The following is an 18635-nucleotide window of genomic DNA, read 5'->3' on the forward strand; positions in this document are numbered from 1 at the left end:
GGGGGGGGGGGGAGAATAGAGCTCAAGCTGTAGGATCTTGGGTAATAATATCCCTCTGGTGTGATTCCCAATTAACCTCCGTTTGCCATCAACTAGGCCACCGATGGGGAAGTCACAGCCATGGAGGAGGCACCGGTAAATGCATGTCCCCCTGGATTCAGGCCCTGGGTACACTTTGGTTTTCGTTTTTTTCCCTTTTGCATTTCTGGGTTTACTCAGCCTTCATTTTAGAAAAGCTGCTGCCTGCTTGTGGGAATCGCTTAAGTCCTTGGTGTCCTGGCCGTTGGTGTGTCCCCCCACTGATCACCTCATCATCACAATCCCACTTTCTCTGTAAGATCCACCTTCATGTCACCACCTGCTCCCCATGAATCGCCAGCCATCATGTCTGTGATCACGCTCGGTGCGGTTTCCCCTCCACACACAATGGACGGCTTTTGACAGGGCTCCTCCTGACTCCAAGCCACCACTTGTGCATCTGGTTTCTGTCTAGGGCAAAGCCACCTGCTACCACTCTGTGCCACTTAAAACACACCTTCTTTTCCAGGCCACAAGCAACTAAACCTTTCCAGGTGTGGAGCCTCTTGGGACTCAGACATTGCTCTCTGCCTCCTCCATTTTCCTGTGGGCGATACTGGGAATTCTACAAGCACACTGTTGAGCAAGCGGTTTCTAGTTCAGTGGAACTTCTCAGGGCCTTCCAACTCGGCCCAGGCCCAGTCACACAAAGCCTGTCAATACTTGTGGCCACACCCCCAAATTTAGGCCTCATTGCCTTGTAGAATTCCCAGCGGTCTGCCCCCTGTAGCTCCACCAGCCCTCACAGCTGTCCATTTTACCAAGTGAACACTCTCTCGTCTTTCTAGGTTACAGAAGAGGCCTATGTCCCTGTGAGTGACATGAACGGCCTAGGCTTCAAGCCCTTTGACTTGGTGATTCCATTTGCCGTCAGGAAGGGAGAAATCACAGGTAAACCCTTGTGGGGGTCACCTCACTCCTTGTCTGTGGAACCTGAAGCCCAGAGCAGTGCTGGGGAGCGGATTACTAACCCTCATCCCTGGCTCCTTCCTCAGCCCCACTGACACTGAAAGGGCTTCTCTGAAGAGGTGGTTGTTTATAGCTTGCATTACATTGTCGAGGAAGCTTGTGGTTCTCCTCAGGCTAGGAACTTCTTTGTTTAGATACCTCTTGCTGCCAGGTTTCTGTTTCTTTTTCCCTGCTTTCTCTAACCACTCACTCACTTTCCAAATACAGCCTCACCAGCACACAGGGTCTGTGGTATCAGTTCCTTTCTGGGAGCCCAGCCTCTCTTTTCCCACTTCTCTTATTGGTTTGTGGTCTTCTCTGACCCTCTTCACACTAGTAATTGGCCTGTTGGAGACACAATGTATTTATTTATGAGCTCGTTGCTTGCTGCATTTCATGGAAACCGAGGGGAAGCTTAGAAAGCAAGGCAGTCCGAGTTTTCCCATAGGGGGGACTTGGACATTTCAGGTGGCGTGAGTGTTCTGGGATCTGAGAACCTTTGTGGTGGAGACATCTGTGGGTTACACCTGCTGCTTGGGGAAAGGTCACCAGTGACCTCACTGCCCAGTGTCGCTATGCTCTCCAGGCAAGGTGCATATGCCTTCTGGGAAGAAAGCTACACCTGAGATTGTGGACAACAAGGATGGCACGGTCACTGTGAGATATGCCCCCACTGAAGTCGGCCTCCACGAGATGCACATCAAGTACATGGGCAGCCACATCCCTGGTAAGTGGGGTGTTGCGGCTCTCTAGCCTCTTGGACATCTGGGAGACTTACATCCAGGGCAGATCCAGGAACGCTGCATTGGCTTCCGTTCAGAAACAGTATGCAAGCCTGATTCCTGAAGAGAGAATCTACCTCAGCCTCCTAGGCCAGGGTATAGTATAGAGCTGTGTGGCTGTGGTTGTGTGTCTTCATAACTGCCAAGTATGGCCAAATACAATGCAGGCACAGGAAGTGAGGCTTTCTGGCCTGGCCTGCAAGACCCTGTGAGGTATGGGACTTAGGAAGGCTCCATCCTAAGACACGGGGTTTAGAAGACAGATGGCTCCCATACAGAGAGCCAGTTTGTATTTCCTACCCATGAACAGGTACAGCATTGGTTGTTAACTCTTTGTAATCATTTAAAGATCTTCTAATTTTATATTCTGAGTAGATAATACGGTCATACCTGTAATGTCCCTCTACCTCCTCCTGGTGATTGATTGTTGGTAAATTTTATGTTCAATTTTAGAAAAATTTTAAGACTACATGCAAGTAAGAATACAGACTTTTCAAACTAGCCCCCTTTTACTGAAATGGGCGTACTCACTCAGTGGTCCTTGCCTTTTCCCTCTGAACAGCACAACCAGGAAAGCTGCGCAGGTTTACATGGGTAGTAGCTCAACCTCATCTGGATGACACTGCAGATGCCCCAGTGTCATACTGGGGAGCTTCTCTGCTCTTCCCACCATTGCTGTTGCCTCTTTTGTTGGCACTCTTGGTGTACCAGTGGGATTTGGCCCCCTGGGCAGAAGTGCTGTGGGGCCAGACAAAGGGCTCTGAAACTTGGATACATTGCAGCGTAGTGCCCTTCCTGGGGCTGTAACAGGCTCCCGGATCCAAGCAGTGAAGACAAGCGCCTGCCATGCCACACACAGGCTTGCCCTGTGGAGTCTACTTTGCAATTGATTCTTTGTCAGTCTAGTGATTGAAAATGCATGGTACATTGGTGTTTGTTCCTGCAAATGAGATGAGACAGTTTTCTAAATATTGTGTCTTTCTAATTCTTTGTCTGTGGCTGAATCTTCATAGTCTTTGTCTATTTTCCTTTTGGAAAAATTATACTTTTGACGTGGGAAGTGGGAGTTAAAAATACTTCTTGGGCCGGGCAGTGGTGGCGCACGCCTCTAATCCCAGCACTTGGGAGGCAGAGGCAGGCGGATTCGAGGCCAGCCTGGTCTACAGGACAGCCAGGGCTACATAGAGAAATCCTGTCTTGAAAAAACAAAACAAAACAAAACAAACTTCTTGGTTTGTCACTTGCTTTAATTTAATGTTCATATGAATGCACAATACTTGGTTAAAGCCATTTTTTTTCTGTTTAAGTAGACTAATGATATAGATGCAGAATTTAAAGAACAGTCATTACTCAAGCTTCAGGCAGGCACTAGATGTCTATAAACTCATTCAGGAGGCTGAGGCAGACTATGGAAAACAGCAACAGTCCTTACTTGGCTCCCAGCCTTCCCCTCCGTCGCCAGTGTGACTACCTTCTCAGATGCCAGCTGTGGGCTTACTACCACACTTAGACTTACCCTGTTAAAGGAACGGCCCAGTGGTTCTTTTCTGCCACTGTGTCTGTATGGTGTGTATATGTATGGTCACACATGCCAAGTCATGCATGTGGAGGTCAGAGGAAAGCTTTGTAGAGTTAGTTCTCTCTTTATACCTTTACATGGGTTCTAGGGACCACATGCCTACCAGTAGGTTTGCACAAGTTTCTCTACCCACTGAGCCATCACACCAGCCACTCTGCGATGGTGTCAGTCTTATATATAAGACAGTTTGCTTTTCTTTAATGTGACATACTGTAGTTAACCTCTCAAGTTAGTACACATGGATCTTTAATGTTCCGTACATAGGTCAACCCCCCCCCCCCCAGATGATTTCCTGGTTTGCATGTGAATCCTTGAGATTAAAGAGCTTTAATAGGGATGAAAGTAACAGTGGATCACTGTGGGATCCTTTCCTCAGCTTCTTAGATGAGCTTCTTAGATCAGGCCTTAGATTTTGAATTGCGCTAACAAATAGCCTTCTCTCTAAAAAGCAGCTTCTACGTTCCTGGTGCACGTGTGTCCTTCTCATTTGTTAAGCTGAGACCAAATCTCTATACCAGTTCCCTTGAACAGCTTCAGAGGGTGACAGACTCTCCTGCTGGGAGGACTTTAAAGTACTGCCTATTATCTGAGGTATTCATTTACCAAGTAATGAGTCTCGGTTTTGTTTTTCTCCTTGGCAAATGCAGAGAGCCCCCTCCAGTTCTATGTGAACTACCCCAACAGTGGGAGCGTGTCTGCATATGGTCCAGGCCTTGTATATGGAGTAGCCAACAAAACTGCCACCTTCACCATCGTCACGGAGGATGCAGGAGAAGGTATGACATGGTTTACGCGTTGATGCACGTGTAGCCTGCCTTTGGGAGAGATAAGTGAGCACAACTGAAACATGGTGATGAATGGGGGCATCTCGTGAGCCCAGGAGTCCAAAAGTAGCCTGAGCCACATAATAAGATCGCATCTCAAGAGAAAAAGAAAGACAATCACTATTACGTTATCATTTATCTCATTATTTTCTCTCATATAAAAATTCATCTCCTCCTCAAAATAGAAATGTTTAAATTCTTATGTGAATGAAGTCAGATTTGTATTATGAGCTGTTTCATGTGACTCACTGAGAATTCAAGTGGGCTTTTGATTGAAAATGGTTTTATTTTTGTTCAGTTTGCTTGTGGGTCCTCAGGACCTCCCACAAGTTATTTAGCTATGAATTCTAGCTGAAGTACTCTTGCCAACCACAGATTTCAGATTTGCTCGGCCTGGGGCTCTGATGGTGGCATCCGCCCTGAGCACCGCGAGAGTCTATGCTAGCCCATGCTGCATATGCTAGATGTGTAGCGGTCTCTCTCGCCCTTATCTCTCAGACCCTGGGGTTATTTAAGTGTTGGGTCGCGGCTGCAGTTCACAGTGATGTGTTTCCATGGGCTTTCCCCGGAAGATTGCTTTGTCTTGATACCCACATGGAATGGCCCTGGTATCAGGGTCCGCCCAGAGGCATTGTCTTTCTAGAAAGAAAGTATTTCTCTCTGACTGCCCTCCCTCCATACCCCCTCTCTTAGGTGGTCTAGACTTGGCTATTGAAGGACCCTCAAAAGCAGAGATCAGCTGCATTGACAACAAAGATGGGACGTGTACAGTGACCTACCTGCCCACCTTGCCAGGGGACTACAGCATTCTGGTCAAGTACAATGACAAGCACATCCCTGGCAGCCCCTTCACTGCCAAGATCACAGGTAGGGTTGCCCGGCTGATAGGAATTCCTCATGGGAGGGAGGTCAAGCTGTGCCTAGCTCCACCCCATCTCCTCAGCCTGGGGTGGCAAGCTAGGTAGTCCCCCTTGGCTTTCTTCCCATGTTTGTGAAAAACCTAAGTCTGATCCCCCTTTTCTCATAACAAAGAGAAAACAAGAGTTAGCAAGCAGAAAACAAACCCTCAGAGCAAGGCATCAAGGCGATGCTGACAGCCAGAGTGCAGAAAATAAAGAGGCCTATCGGCACCATGCTACATAAGACATCTGCTCCTTTAGTTTTCTAGTCAGAAAGCTCAAGTTCGGAGAGGTAGACATTTAGCCCAGTTCTCTGGTATTCAGAGGCAAGTTATTCCATCCCGTAACCCATGCTCCTGGCCTCTGTTCTGCCTGCTGAGTGAGGAGCAAATAAGGATTCCTCTTGCCAGCAATAATTGTCCTTTGAACTATTGATGATAGACATTCAGATTGGGGTGAGACAGATTCTCAAAACATTTTAAGTGGTGGCAGTGGCAATGACAGTTAACACCTTTAGTCCCAGCATTCCAGAAGCAGAGGCAGGTGGATCTCTGAGTTAGAGGCCAACCAGGTCTATAGACAGAGTTCCAGGATAATCAGGGCTACACAGAGAAACCCTGTCTCAAAAAAGAACAGGTTTAATTTGCACTTTCCTATTGGCTAAGGATGTTAATCTTTCAAAAAATATATTTATTAACCATTTATATTTCTTGTGAGAACTGTTATTAACCCATATATTGTTTAGATTATTTGATTTTTTTAACTGTCTAATTTCTTGAAGTTTTTTATATTATACATATTAATTCCCTACCTGATATGTAGACAAGGTCATTTCCTCCCTCTCCCCCACCAAATTCTTTCGACTGTCTCTCTGGCATTTTGTTTGGTGTGAAGATGCTGTTTCATTTCATGTAATCCGGTTGTCAATTTGCAGATTATTTACTATGCTATGTGAATCCTTTTTTTTAAGATTTATTTATTTATTTTATGTATATGAGTACACACTGTAACTGTACAGATGGTTGTAAGCCTTCTTCTGGTTGTTGGGAATTGACTTTTAGGACCTCTGCTTGTTCCAGTCAGTCCTGATTGCTCTGGTAGACCCTGCTTACTCAGTTTCTGCTCGCTCTGGCCCAAAAATTTATTTATTATTATACATAAGTACACTGTAGTTGTCTTTAGACGCACCAGAAGAGGGTCAGATCTCATCACAGGTGGTTGTAAGCCACCATGTGGTTGCTAGGATTTGAACTCAGGACCTTTGGAAGAGCAGTCAGTGCTCTTACCTGCTGAGCCATCCCACCAGCACCCCCACCCCTCTTTTAAGGGTTTTTCCTATAGTTTTCAAGTTCTCGGTCTCCCTTTGAGGTCTTTGATCCATTTTGAATTGAGTTGTGTACAGAGAGATATTTAGTTTAGTTCTTCTGCATGTCAAAGATTCCTTTAAAAGTCTGTTCATAAGGATTTGTAGCTCAGGTTCCTTACAGCTAGCTCCTTGTCTCCCTCTGAACCAGTCATAACCATCCATCGTCCTCCCACAGTGGTCATTATGTACACTCATTGTCAGAGGCACATGATTATCATACAACTGTGGATAGTAGATTCTTGGCGTTACATCTCCAAGTGCCTTGTAGCCCGTGCTCTCTAGACAGCACGTGTAACAGGAGCTCTGTTGCTTTTTCTCAGATGATAGCAGGCGCTGCTCCCAAGTGAAGCTGGGCTCAGCTGCTGACTTCCTTCTGGACATCAGTGAGACCGACCTCAGTACACTGACGGCCAGTATCAAGGCCCCATCTGGCCGTGATGAGCCCTGCCTGCTAAAAAGGCTACCCAACAACCACATTGGTGAGCTTTGGACTGCCAGTGTGGTGTCATGTGGGATGGAGAGCAGAGACTCCTTAGGAAGTGGATGGTTCATTGGAGGGTGCCACAGTAAACCTGTGTCACACGCACGTATGCTTGCCCATCAGGGTTAACATCTGTGGACATTGGATTGTTGCAACGTCAGATAGTAATGTTTCCAATTTTGAGAGTACGCTGTATCAGTCACTTTTCTCACTGCTGTGATAAACTACCTTGCAAATGCAGCTTTAAGAATGGAGAAGTGCATTTTGACTCACAGTTCAGTGATGCAACCCATCACGATGGAAAGTATTATGTGACAGAGAACAAGACAGATGAATGCTGGTGCTCGGCTTAACTTAATCTTTATGCAGTCTAGAACCCCAGCCCATGAAGTGAGCCCAGCATCAAGGTTGGCTCTTCCCACCTCAGTTAACCTAATCTAGAAAGGCCACCTATCACAGACATGCAGAGGGTCTTTCTCCTAGATTATTTTAGACAGTGTCAAGTTGATCATGAACACATTCTCTATCACAACCATTCTCCTCCCCCCACTTGTCCTTCATCCTTTCTTCACCTCCCCTTAATAAGCCTCCACCTGTGTTCTGGTCCAGGCATTTCCTTCATCCCCCGAGAGGTGGGTGAACATCTAGTCAGCATCAAGAAGAACGGTAACCATGTGGCCAACAGCCCTGTGTCCATTATGGTGGTCCAGTCTGAAATTGGTGATGCACGCCGCGCCAAAGTCTATGGCCGAGGCCTGTCAGAAGGCCGGACTTTTGAGATGTCAGACTTCATCGTGGATACGAGAGATGCAGGTCTGTATGGTAGTTCCATGGGAAATGCCTGGAGCCTGTGGCAACGGGTTCATTTTTTCCTACTGCCAACTCGTTTACCTCCAAGCTTCCTTCATCCTCTGAGCTGTGAGCGCTTGCTTCTACCTGAATCACAGAGTAGGACTTTGCTTTATAGAGGAAAACCTGAGACACATTGGGGATTACCATCCCATCTGCTTCCAAGATTCAAACCCCGATCCACGAGATCTCACAGATCTCTGTTATATGTGCTCATGACATCGTTGAGAACCTCTGTGTTCTCAGCTCCCTGGATCTCCTGAGCAGAACATGTTGGGACAGTTGAACAGTGCTTTGGGCAAAATAAAGCATAGCACCCCCACATTGTTCTTTGAGATGCTTTGAGTTAGGTTGGACTCTCTCAAGCCATACCACATCTCAGTGCCTTCCTCTTCTGTCTTCTTGACTGGCAATGGCAGCCACATTGGTGAGCTCTAGACAAAGTTATAATCCCAGTACAGAGACTGGAAAGATTTCTGCCCCCACTCAAAGCTCACCACTGGGATTTCATGCTGTTGAACTTTCAAGTATGCTGTTTGAAAATTCAGATAACCCCTTAAGGCAGTCCAGGCATTTATTGAGGGGCATACAGTTTCACAGGACACATGTTCAAATGGGACATTGATAGATATCTTCAAGGAAGGAATCGTCTGGTAGAAGCCATGGTTGGCAGGTTATCCTGCTGTAGAACTTCTCAGGGCATTTAACGTCCTCCTTTGCCACAAGCTCCCCAAACTGGATACTGTGTTGCAGGCTATGGTGGCATATCCTTGGCCGTAGAAGGACCCAGCAAGGTGGACATTCAGACAGAGGACCTGGAGGACGGCACCTGTAAGGTGTCTTACTTCCCCACCGTGCCTGGGGTCTATATCGTCTCCACCAAATTTGCTGATGAGCATGTGCCTGGTATGAGACCCCTCTGCCCTCCGTCTGTGATGCTTGGGTTTTGGGTAAGTGCCATCTGTGCCTTAGAGTCAAGGCTGCTCACGGGGTTCCTCTCGCTCTCCCAGGAAGCCCATTCACTGTGAAGATCAGTGGTGAGGGAAGAGTCAAAGAGAGCATCACCCGGACCAGCCGGGCTCCGTCTGTGGCCACGGTTGGCAGTATCTGTGACCTGAACCTGAAGATCCCTGGTGAGTGTGGAGCTAATGGGACGGGGCAGCAGCCAGCACCTCGGGACCAAGTGCAAGCATGACCTAAAGCATGCTGTCCCCCCTGGGGACATTTCCATTTTATGCTTTTTCTTATTTACTTAAATAAGGGAATGGGAGGGGTCTCAATATGTAGCACAGAGTGGCCTCAAGCTTGCGATTCTCCTGCCTCAGCCTTGGCAGTGCTAGGGCTGTAGGCTAGAGACACCACAGTGAGCTTTTTGTTTTGTTTTGTTTTAAAGATTTATTTATTATTATATGTAAATACACTGTAGCTGTTCTCGGACACACTAGAAGAGGGCATCAGATTTCATTCGGGATGGTTGCGAGCTACTATGTGATTGCTGGGATTTGAACTCATGACCTCTGGAAGAGCAGTCGGTGCTCTTAGCCACTGAGCCATCTCACCAGCCCGAGCTTTTTTTTTTTTAACTGAGGCTTCACTTAGGAAAAATGTGCTTACCTCTTACCTTTTTCTTCCAAATGAAAACAGTCTTGTTTGCATTGCTGAGGGGAAACAGCTCTGCTTTTAGATTTACTCTTTCCCAATGAAAATACTGTCAGTGGGAACATGGCCGGCTGACAGCAGTGTCTAGAAGTATTTAGGTAGGGAGACCTAGCAGCAGCCTTTGGTTCATCTCTCCTGTCCTTAATGGAAGGACTAGAGCTGCTGCAAAGCGGGTGGGCCCACTGAGCAGCTTCACAAGTCGTTTTTTATACAGAGGCTTCATGCACTGTGAGCAGCCTGTCTGAAGTGTGGCTGGGAGTCTTTGTGCACAGAGAATCGCTGTGTCAGTGAAAGCTTCAAGACTCCTCTGCCCACACACTGGCAGGGCCTGTGGGAGTTACACAAACTCTACAGAGAAAGAGGAGTGTAAGGGAGTGAGACAGCTACATTGGTAAAGTCTTTGCCACACAAGTATGAGGCTTGGAGTTCCATCTCCAGAACGTATACTTGAAAGAAATGATGATATACATGTGATGGTGCCTACCTGTAATTCCAGCACTGGGGAGGCCGAGACAAGAGGTCCTAGGCCTCACTGTCCAGTCAGTCACTGATAATCAGGCCGGTGAGAGACTCTTCAAAAACAAGGTGGAGGGCTTCTAAGGAACAGGACCTGAGGCTGTCCTCTGGCCTACACATATGCACACACTCACACACACATGAAAACTTAAACACATGCAAAAGATGCACATACCTGATCTTAAGAGGAAAGGGCTCTTTCCCAACCCTGCACATTCCATTTATCCCCCTTAGCTGGAGTCCGTGGGTTCTCATGCAAGTACACCACCATTGTTGTCTAGTAGAAGTGTAGGTAACATCTAATTACTACAGTCAAGATCACTTTTTAAAAACTGTTCACTGGATGTGACAGTACAAAGTTCATGTGTTTGAAGGTGGAAGAAGATGGCTGGCCAGGACAAGGGATGCTGTCCAGTGAATTTGGACATGACCATGCTTTGGTAAACCTTCCTCCAGAAATGGACTGGCTCTTGTTGCTCCCCATCATCTACCAACAGGAGGTGCTCAGTCATTCTTTCTCCTGGGAAGATGTGGTATCTCCATTTTAGTCTTATTTCTAGGATTAACTTGTGATGTGGACTTTGCTTTCCACTTTTTATTTTGCAGTTTTCTTTCCTCTCTCTGCCGGCTCTTATGTAAGGAACTCCAGTATCTGCGCATGTGGACATCTGTCCTGTCTGAGGCCTCTTCTGACACTTGGTCATTCTTTTCAGTGACTTGATAGCAGAGGAGTCTGCAGGAGACGCTCTCCCTCATGATCCACGGGATCCCCTCTCCTCTGTTAGATGAGGAGACTGTATCAGTTCCTGACACCTGGGCCTCTTGGGTTATCTTAGACCCAAAGTAGCATCGTAACAACTAGTCTACACTCCCTCCTCTGGGCTCTAGAGGCTGAGTCAAACTGGAATATCATGTGTAGACCATCTTCTGCATTACAGGTGGCTAACTTATATGCTCACGTGGCGAGAGGAGAGAACAAAGGTTTCGGGGACCCTTCTAAGGGCACTAAGTCAACATGAGAGCTCCCCTTACCACACTGAGTCTCAGTTGCCTCCCCTGTACCTCTTCAGAACCAGTCTGTGGGGTAGAGTTTGCCTGAGGAATTTGGCATGACTGCTCCTCAACCTCTCTTCCTTTCTCTGTCCATAGGATGCAGGATCATGAACTGCTGCACGGTGCAGTTTTCTTGGGGCTCTAAGGGATGACAACACCCAGTGCCACTTGCTTGTCTCCTCCATGCCAGTGCAGGCACAGTTGTGTGTGTGATGTGAGCAGCTTGTCTCATAGACATAATTTACTTCCTGGTGCTTGTAACCCAAGGCACTGCTTTCCTGAGAGTGTGCCCTCTTGACCTTTGCTGAAAGCTTTGCCCATGCATGGTTCCTCCTTTGCCGTTGAAATTGGCATGTGTTCACTTTTGTATCTTAATGCCTTTGACCTTGTTGCCTGAAAGAAGCAGCAAAGCTTGACCATAAGAGGTGAAGGCTCTTGGGGACAGTGAGATGGCTCAGTGGCTAAGGGTCCTGCTACTAAGCTTGGTGACATAGGTTTGATGCCTTAGGGCCCACGTGTTGGCCGGAGAGAACTCGTGCAAGCTGTCTTCTGACCTCCACATGCATGCCGTAGCACACTTGCTCATAGACACACATGCGTACATACGTACATAGTACATAAGCTAATGGAAATGTAAGAGAGATATAGGTAGAAACACATGGGTTTCATTCCATGCCGTAATGAATTTGAGCCAATATAGGTCCTAGTGTGATGCCTATGTGCAGATAACTAGGCTCTAGCCAGGAAAGCTGTTGACATAGCTCAGTGGGAAAGGAAGTGTCAGTGCCCCCTTCATGCTGGTCATAGGAAGGCAGGCCTCTAGTCCTAAGGGGAGCCCAAGCACCTCACGCCCCTGGGCTGCACCTGCCACACCATTCTCAGCTTACCTGTGTGCCCTGCATGGCCTCAGGCCTTTGCCCTAACTCTCTTCTCCCAACCTTTTACCCTCAGAGATCAACAGCAGTGACATGTCTGCCCATGTCACCAGCCCCTCTGGCCATGTCACTGAGGCAGAGATTGTGCCTGTGGGAAAGAACTCTCACTGTGTCAGATTTGTGCCCCAGGAGATGGGCGTTCACACAGTCAGCGTAAAGTACCGTGGACAGCACGTAACAGGAAGCCCCTTCCAGTTCACCGTGGGACCCCTTGGTGAAGGGGGTGCCCACAAGGTCCGGGCAGGAGGCCCTGGCCTGGAGAGGGGAGAAGCAGGCATCCCAGGTAAGAATTTGGGCCAAGTTTTAACTGGACACAAGTAAGTGTACACTCTACCCATTGCTCTAAACAGACAACTTCTAGTGGGTGGCTGTAAGGGACATTCCTTATTCAAAGCTTTTAAAGCTAAGTAACATTGGGAGTCGCTCACCTACACAAAGCCAAGCAGGCTTAAGACAGGTTTTCCTAGTCTTAACATTAATGTGCATTAAGTCTTTTAAGAAGAGAACAATAACTGTTTCCAGTGCATTCTTGAACCGGTGTTCTGTGCAGCTCACTAGAATGCTGCAAAACTGATTTGTGGGGTCCCCTCCTGTGGTGGCTGCTGCGTGTCGGGAGAGATGTGGGGGAATCTGAGCTCACTCATCCTTTTCTGGTTTGGTTTTGGGTGTGTTCCTGGTGCCTGAATCCACAGGAACTTCATGATCATTGGCGGTGCTTCAGAAACCACAATGATGGCCTTCGCCTGGGTTCTGCTTGGGGCTAGGGCAAAAAGGAAAGTTCTGGCAAGGGCTGGACCTACCCTGCTGGCTTGAGCTGGAAGAGGAGCCGGGGCTCTTGGGCTCTCTCACTAACCAGGTGTTTCTTTGCTCTCAGCCGAGTTCAGCATCTGGACCCGGGAAGCAGGTGCTGGCGGCCTGTCCATTGCTGTTGAGGGCCCTAGTAAGGCCGAGATCACATTCGATGACCATAAAAATGGGTCATGCGGTGTGTCTTATATTGCCCAAGAGCCTGGTATGTACTCAAGGGTTGACTGAGGATGTTTTCCTTGTTTGGAGATGGTTTGGTTGCCAGGATCAGAAACTTATCAGCTTAGGGCAGATATACAGACATTTGCATGTGGGGGCATATGGGAGAGCCTTAGGCCTCCAAGAGATGAAGATCCTTGTTCTCATCATCTCTTGTCTTTTACTGACGGTCTCTGCCTGCTTTCTTTCAAATGCTGCATTCTGTCCACCGACCATCCAGACACCCCCTGCGAGTAACCCAGTGCTGGTTTGGCTGCTCTCAGCACCTGAAAAGCTAGAGCAGAGATTTGTCACCTTTTGTGTCCCTGAGACCTTTAGATATCTGATACAACCTGTCCTCATGATACTTTTTTGGCATACACAATATAAAGCACATCAGATCATAAATCAATTTTATTAAAATACAACTGTAGATGCAGATATAGTATTCCATGCCGCCTGGGAGACTGACTGCCAAAGTGTGAACCAGATAGTGTGAGGTCCAGGCTGACCTGGGCTGCAAAGTGAACCTTCTCTTAAATGAAACTATATTAAAGTATAGTTGTCAAATACATAGCAGTAAAGTATATATGACTTTATTAGTATATTAAATTATGATAAAGTTTGACAAAAGTACATTGATGAGCCAGACAGTGGTGCCGCACACCTTTAATCCCAGCAATTGGGAGGCAGAGGCAGGCGGATTTCTGAGTTCGAAGCCAGCCTGGTCTACAGAGTGAGTTCCAAGACAGCCAAGGCTATACAGAGAAACCCTGTTTCGAAAAATCAAAAAAAAAAGAAAAGAAAAGAAAAAAGAAAATACATTGATGGTCTTAATTTCAAAGTACTGATAAGTGTACATGATGATGTCAAGATAGCTACAATGCTTAAAATGAAATAAATCCCTGGATATGTAATGTATAATATTGGCAGTGCAAGGTGCAGATGCTTCTCATGTACTGTGATGGCTAGTTGTTATTTCTAATCCTCTTCCTTAGAGACTAGCAAAAATATAGATGCAACTGCTTTTCCTATTCAAGCCCCTGGGACTCTTGGATTCTATACACAGATGACACTGGACCCAGGTCAAGAATCTCTATCCTTACTTAAGTAATAAAATCCTACCGTCTGGGTTTAGCCAGTCAATCAACCGTGGCCTTAAATTAAGCGTTGCTAGTCTCTGAAGACATTTGAGCCCAGCTTAAGCCAGTGGCCACTATAGAAATACCTTTCTGAACTCTCTGAAATGGCGGGGCTTTCCTATCCCAACAGGTAACTACGAGGTGTCTATCAAGTTCAACGATGAACACATCCCTGACAGTCCTTACCTGGTGCCCGTCATCGCGCCCTCAGACGACGCTCGCTGCCTCACTGTTCTGAGCCTTCAGGTGAGGCACAAGGAAGCATCCATCTCCTTGGCCACAGGCCGACCAGTGAGACTCCTGGACTCCTGAGGCCACATTAATCCTGTCCTGGGTACCAAGCCCTGTTGAGAGTTAGCACCCAGATGTTGCCATTCATGGCGTAGCAGTCCTATGGCAGAGTCACCTCCTTTATGCTCTCAGGGCAAAAGATAATTTGTGCAAGCACAAACAGACTTGATAAGCAATATATCTTACCACTGAGGGACAAGTTTGCTTTTAAATATTTATTCAAGAGAAACAAAGGAAGCCTGTTAATCATGGGTTGAGGGAGCAGGCAGATTTCAAAACAGAGTAGACGATGCTGACAGTCTAGTGACTTGTATCTATAATGATTGTTGGCCTTCTTTCCCTAAAGCTAACTGCATTTTTTTTAAAAATTAGGGTGATTTGTTTATGATAAGTGTACAGGGGACTATCCTGAGAACTTATCAGTGTCACTTCAGTAAATCTTGGCAACACCCTAATGGGCAGCTTCTCTTGACCTAATTTTAAAGATGGTCCAGAGTGATTCTATCCAGGAACCATCTAGTATGAGTTGGCAAAAGTGAGAGCTCTGTCCCCCAAAACCTGTTCCCCTGAGATTGCGTTCTTACTTGGCTTTAGCATCACCATAGGTGCATGTGCACACACACACACACACACACACACACACGGTTACATGAGCATCAGAGCCACACTGAGAGCCACGGGGGATGCATCAGCTTGGGACACTGAACTTGTTTGAATTAGGAGAAGCAAATAGGTTTTACAATAATGCCCAAATACCCAAAACCGGTTTCCAGTTAATGGGGTTTCTAAGTAGCCTTTAGCTATCCTAGTTCTTAAAAGTACTTGGGTTAGAATCCAATCTGGCATTTGCAATGGATGATACAGCAAGTGGCCACACACTTTTGACTTACATTGAGATTCCATCTTCTGCTGAGAGAATGGACTGCTGCTAGTTAGAGACCCAGATGTTAGCACACCAAAATCCCAGACTGCAATTGATGAGGTCTCAATGGGAGAGCCCCAGAAGTCCTAACTGGTCACTGCCGTGGTGTAGATGTTTTTCTTGTGTTTCATTTAAAGGCTTCTTAACAGGAGTTTTTTTTTTGTGTGGCCGACATAACTAAAACCTATAGAGGGAGATAAACGCAGCATTTGTTGATGGCAGAGAGCTGCCCTCCTGCATCTTGACGATCTCTTTTCGGGTCTTCAGAAGCATTTATCTCCCTCTTGAGGATTTAGCGGCAACAGACTCAGGTAACAGAAGTGATTGTTCCTCTCCAGCCCTTCTGCTGAGTCCTCCTGTCATGGTTTGCTCATAAGTGTTTCTGTAAGTATGAACTCCCTCCGTGCTGAGGGATATGTAAATTATTTATCAGAGCCTCAGCGGAGGCCTGAACAACATCTGGTGCTGGGTAGACTGTGAGAAGCGTGTTTTGTTTTATCTGGGTTTTGAGGCTTCATAGAAAAAGTGGAACTGGCTGGCATTTTGTGGGGGAGGGGACAAGGTGGGGGTTCTCTAGAAATTAAAGAGTCCTTAGGTTTGTATTATGGCCTCCCTCCCCAGGCTGTAACCTCCAGGCAGCAGTGTCCATAGAACTTGCTGTGTTCACCTCATCTTCACAGTATGGTTTAATAGTCACTAGCCACATGTGACTGCCCAGTTAAGATGCTGCTAGAGAAGCCAAATTTTTGTAACGCAATTTAAAGTGCTTTAAATTGGTCCGTTTCCATCTGTGGCTCGGGACTAACCCAGGGAACACGCATGTTGTTAGGGCCTGCCATAGAGATGCAGTCCTGGTAGGCATTTCTAGAACCATTGTCAAAGTCTGCATTTTTAACCACATTCCTGGATAGTTCCTTTGCCTGCGAGCCCTGCTACATCTGAGGATGGCTGTCCTGGCAAGTTTAAGCCAAAACTGGGGCATGTAAAACCTTACTTTCCTGGATAGTGTGGGCCATTCATAATCAAAACAGTTGCTTAGTTCGGAGTACCTAGTGCCTGAGCTCCTCCCTCCAAGAATGTGTACTTTCTAAGACATGCTGGGAGTGAAGCTGAGCCAGGGAAGACAAGGGCCACACTTCTCGGAATTGCAGAGGCCACTTCTAAATACATATTTATCCTTAGCAATGCTCTGATGTTTTTGGAGCCTTCTTTGTAGATGGGCCGAGTCTTGAGCATCATTTCATGTGTCCTTCACCGGTTGGTCTCTTAGATAAGGTCAGGTAGTTTGTCCATTGTGCCAATGAGGAAATTTGAGATTCAGATTTAACAACCCAGTTTTACTACTTGTAAAAAGTAATTAGGCAAAGTTCAACCTACTTTGCATGCAATGCTCTGCATTTTATCAAAAGTGCTGCCCATTCCTGTGCTTCATTTAAAAAACATTAACAACAAAAGCAATGACAAAAATTCAGCTCATGTCATGAACTCTGCACCCAGACTCCTCCTAAAAAAGAATCTGATGGTAGTGATGGTGGTGGTAGTGGTGGTGGTAGTGATGATGATGATGATGAGGAGGAGGATGATAATGATGATGATGGCAGTGATGGCAGCAGCAGCAGCAATTTAGCTGGGACAACCTGAGTTTTGGGCCTGTGCAGATCTTGTTTGGGATATTCTCTTGTCTGAAGTATCTCAAGTCTCCCATGCCCAAAGCATCTCTCCCTTCCTGAATGTTTGAACATAAGGGTGCAGTGTGTGTTTCTGTTTACTGGTAGAAATGTGGAAGCAAAGGCTGTCCTGTTAGTCAGGTATTATAGACGGGAATATTCAAGCCTGTTGCATGAGAATTCCGGCCTGGAGCCTCCCTTGGGGCAGCGTGTGCTGGTGAGCAGGAACACGGGGTGCCATAACCTGTCTGATTTATTGAATTCTCAGGAATCAGGATTAAAAGTTAACCAGCCAGCGTCCTTTGCTATAAGGTTGAATGGTGCGAAAGGGAAGATTGATGCAAAGGTGCATAGCCCCTCAGGAGCCGTGGAGGAATGCCACGTGTCTGAGCTGGAGCCAGGTAAGCAGCCAGGCTGGCAGCGGGGTCTCCACACCAGTGCTTCTGGCAGCACTTGACAGCTGTGCCTCCTGGGCAGGACTCTTCAGCCTCCACTCTGCCAGTCAAGTTCTTTTCACTACTGCCAGACATCATTTATAAAATAGGGTAGACATGTTTGTCGGGAACACAGAGACTCCTCATGTGACAGCAGTACCCCTCTCTTCGGTTTCTCTAAACAACATGTGCTTTATTTTCTGTGACTTTTATCAGATTCCTTTTACAGGACATTAATCATAATTTTTATCGTATTTTAATAAAACCTTACAGCTTTATTATATTGTTGACTTTGTGACATGAGGAAGGATATTTTGATCTTACCTTCCTCCAAGAGAATCTAGGACTCTAGGGCTTAATACCTCAGATTTATGGGACTCTGATGTCAATCACCTTTAAAGAGGCCATTCTGTCAGTGAATATTTATTATATGTTAGGGATTTGGCAGGAAGCTAAAGCTTGTGAATATACAGTTCTACCTTCAAAACACTACTCGGGTTGGTACATATCTATAATCTAGCATTTGAAAAACTGAAACAGGAGGACTTCAAGTTCAAGGCCAACCTGGGCTACAAAGCAAGACTGTCTCAAAAACAAAACAACAACAATAAAAACAAACAAACAAAAATCAGCTGGCTAGAACTAGTCCAAATGAGAGACAGCCCTCAGTAATACCATAAGAAAACTAAGAACCAATGGTGGTATGGGAAAGCGGGTGAGGGGGTACTTTGTGCTTTAGCAAGATCAGGAGTGCTTCTTTCAGTGTGGTCTTTGATGACACCTGCTGCCATTGGGCATCTGCTGTGTGCTCACCTGCATCCATTGAGGGTGGAAATCTAGAGCAGAATATTTTTTTTGTTGTTTTTTTTGTTTGTTTGTTTGTTTTTCGAGACAGGGTTTCTCTGTGTAGCCCTGGGTATCCTGGAACTCACTCTGTAGACCAGGCTGGCCTCGAACTCAGAAATCTGCCTGCCTCTGCCTCCCAAGTGCTGGGATTAAAGGCGTGAGCCACCACCGCTGGGCTAGAGCAGCAATTCTTAATCTATGGGTCATGACCCCTGTGGGGTTTAAATGTCCCTTTCATAGAGATTGCCTGGGACTATCGGAAAACACAGCCATTTAGGTTATAATTCTTTTTTTTTTTTTAACTTTTATTGCATGATTTCAATTTATCTAAATTTGTTAACATTTAAGAACATATTTTA

The 18635-nt window shown here is 46.4% G+C and overlaps 1 protein-coding gene across 3 annotated transcripts in view; it reads left to right on the top strand.

Moving 5' to 3' along the window:
* Nucleotides 1–18635, top strand: part of Flnb (filamin B) — a 135695-nt gene that overhangs the window by 104407 nt on the left and 12653 nt on the right. Inside the window, exons 30-42 of one of the 3 annotated variants that reach the window (XM_031344178.1) lie at nt 97–168; nt 867–969; nt 1613–1753; nt 4035–4163; nt 4905–5078; nt 6797–6955; nt 7567–7770; nt 8560–8712; nt 8817–8939; nt 11986–12252; nt 12844–12981; nt 14247–14362; nt 17265–17397. In XM_031344178.1, the coding sequence (XP_031200038.1) occupies nt 97–168; nt 867–969; nt 1613–1753; nt 4035–4163; nt 4905–5078; nt 6797–6955; nt 7567–7770; nt 8560–8712; nt 8817–8939; nt 11986–12252; nt 12844–12981; nt 14247–14362; nt 17265–17397 (1912 nt within the window). The remainder of the gene's footprint in view (nt 1–96; nt 169–866; nt 970–1612; nt 1754–4034; nt 4164–4904; nt 5079–6796; nt 6956–7566; nt 7771–8559; nt 8713–8816; nt 8940–11985; nt 12253–12843; nt 12982–14246; nt 14363–17264; nt 17398–18635) is intronic. The other 2 variants (XM_031344184.1, XM_031344190.1) reach the window with 2 other exon arrangements.

Source organism: Mastomys coucha, unplaced genomic scaffold (assembly GCF_008632895.1).
Source record: "Mastomys coucha isolate ucsf_1 unplaced genomic scaffold, UCSF_Mcou_1 pScaffold10, whole genome shotgun sequence".
In the NCBI taxonomy this organism is placed as follows: domain Eukaryota; kingdom Metazoa; phylum Chordata; class Mammalia; order Rodentia; family Muridae; genus Mastomys; species Mastomys coucha.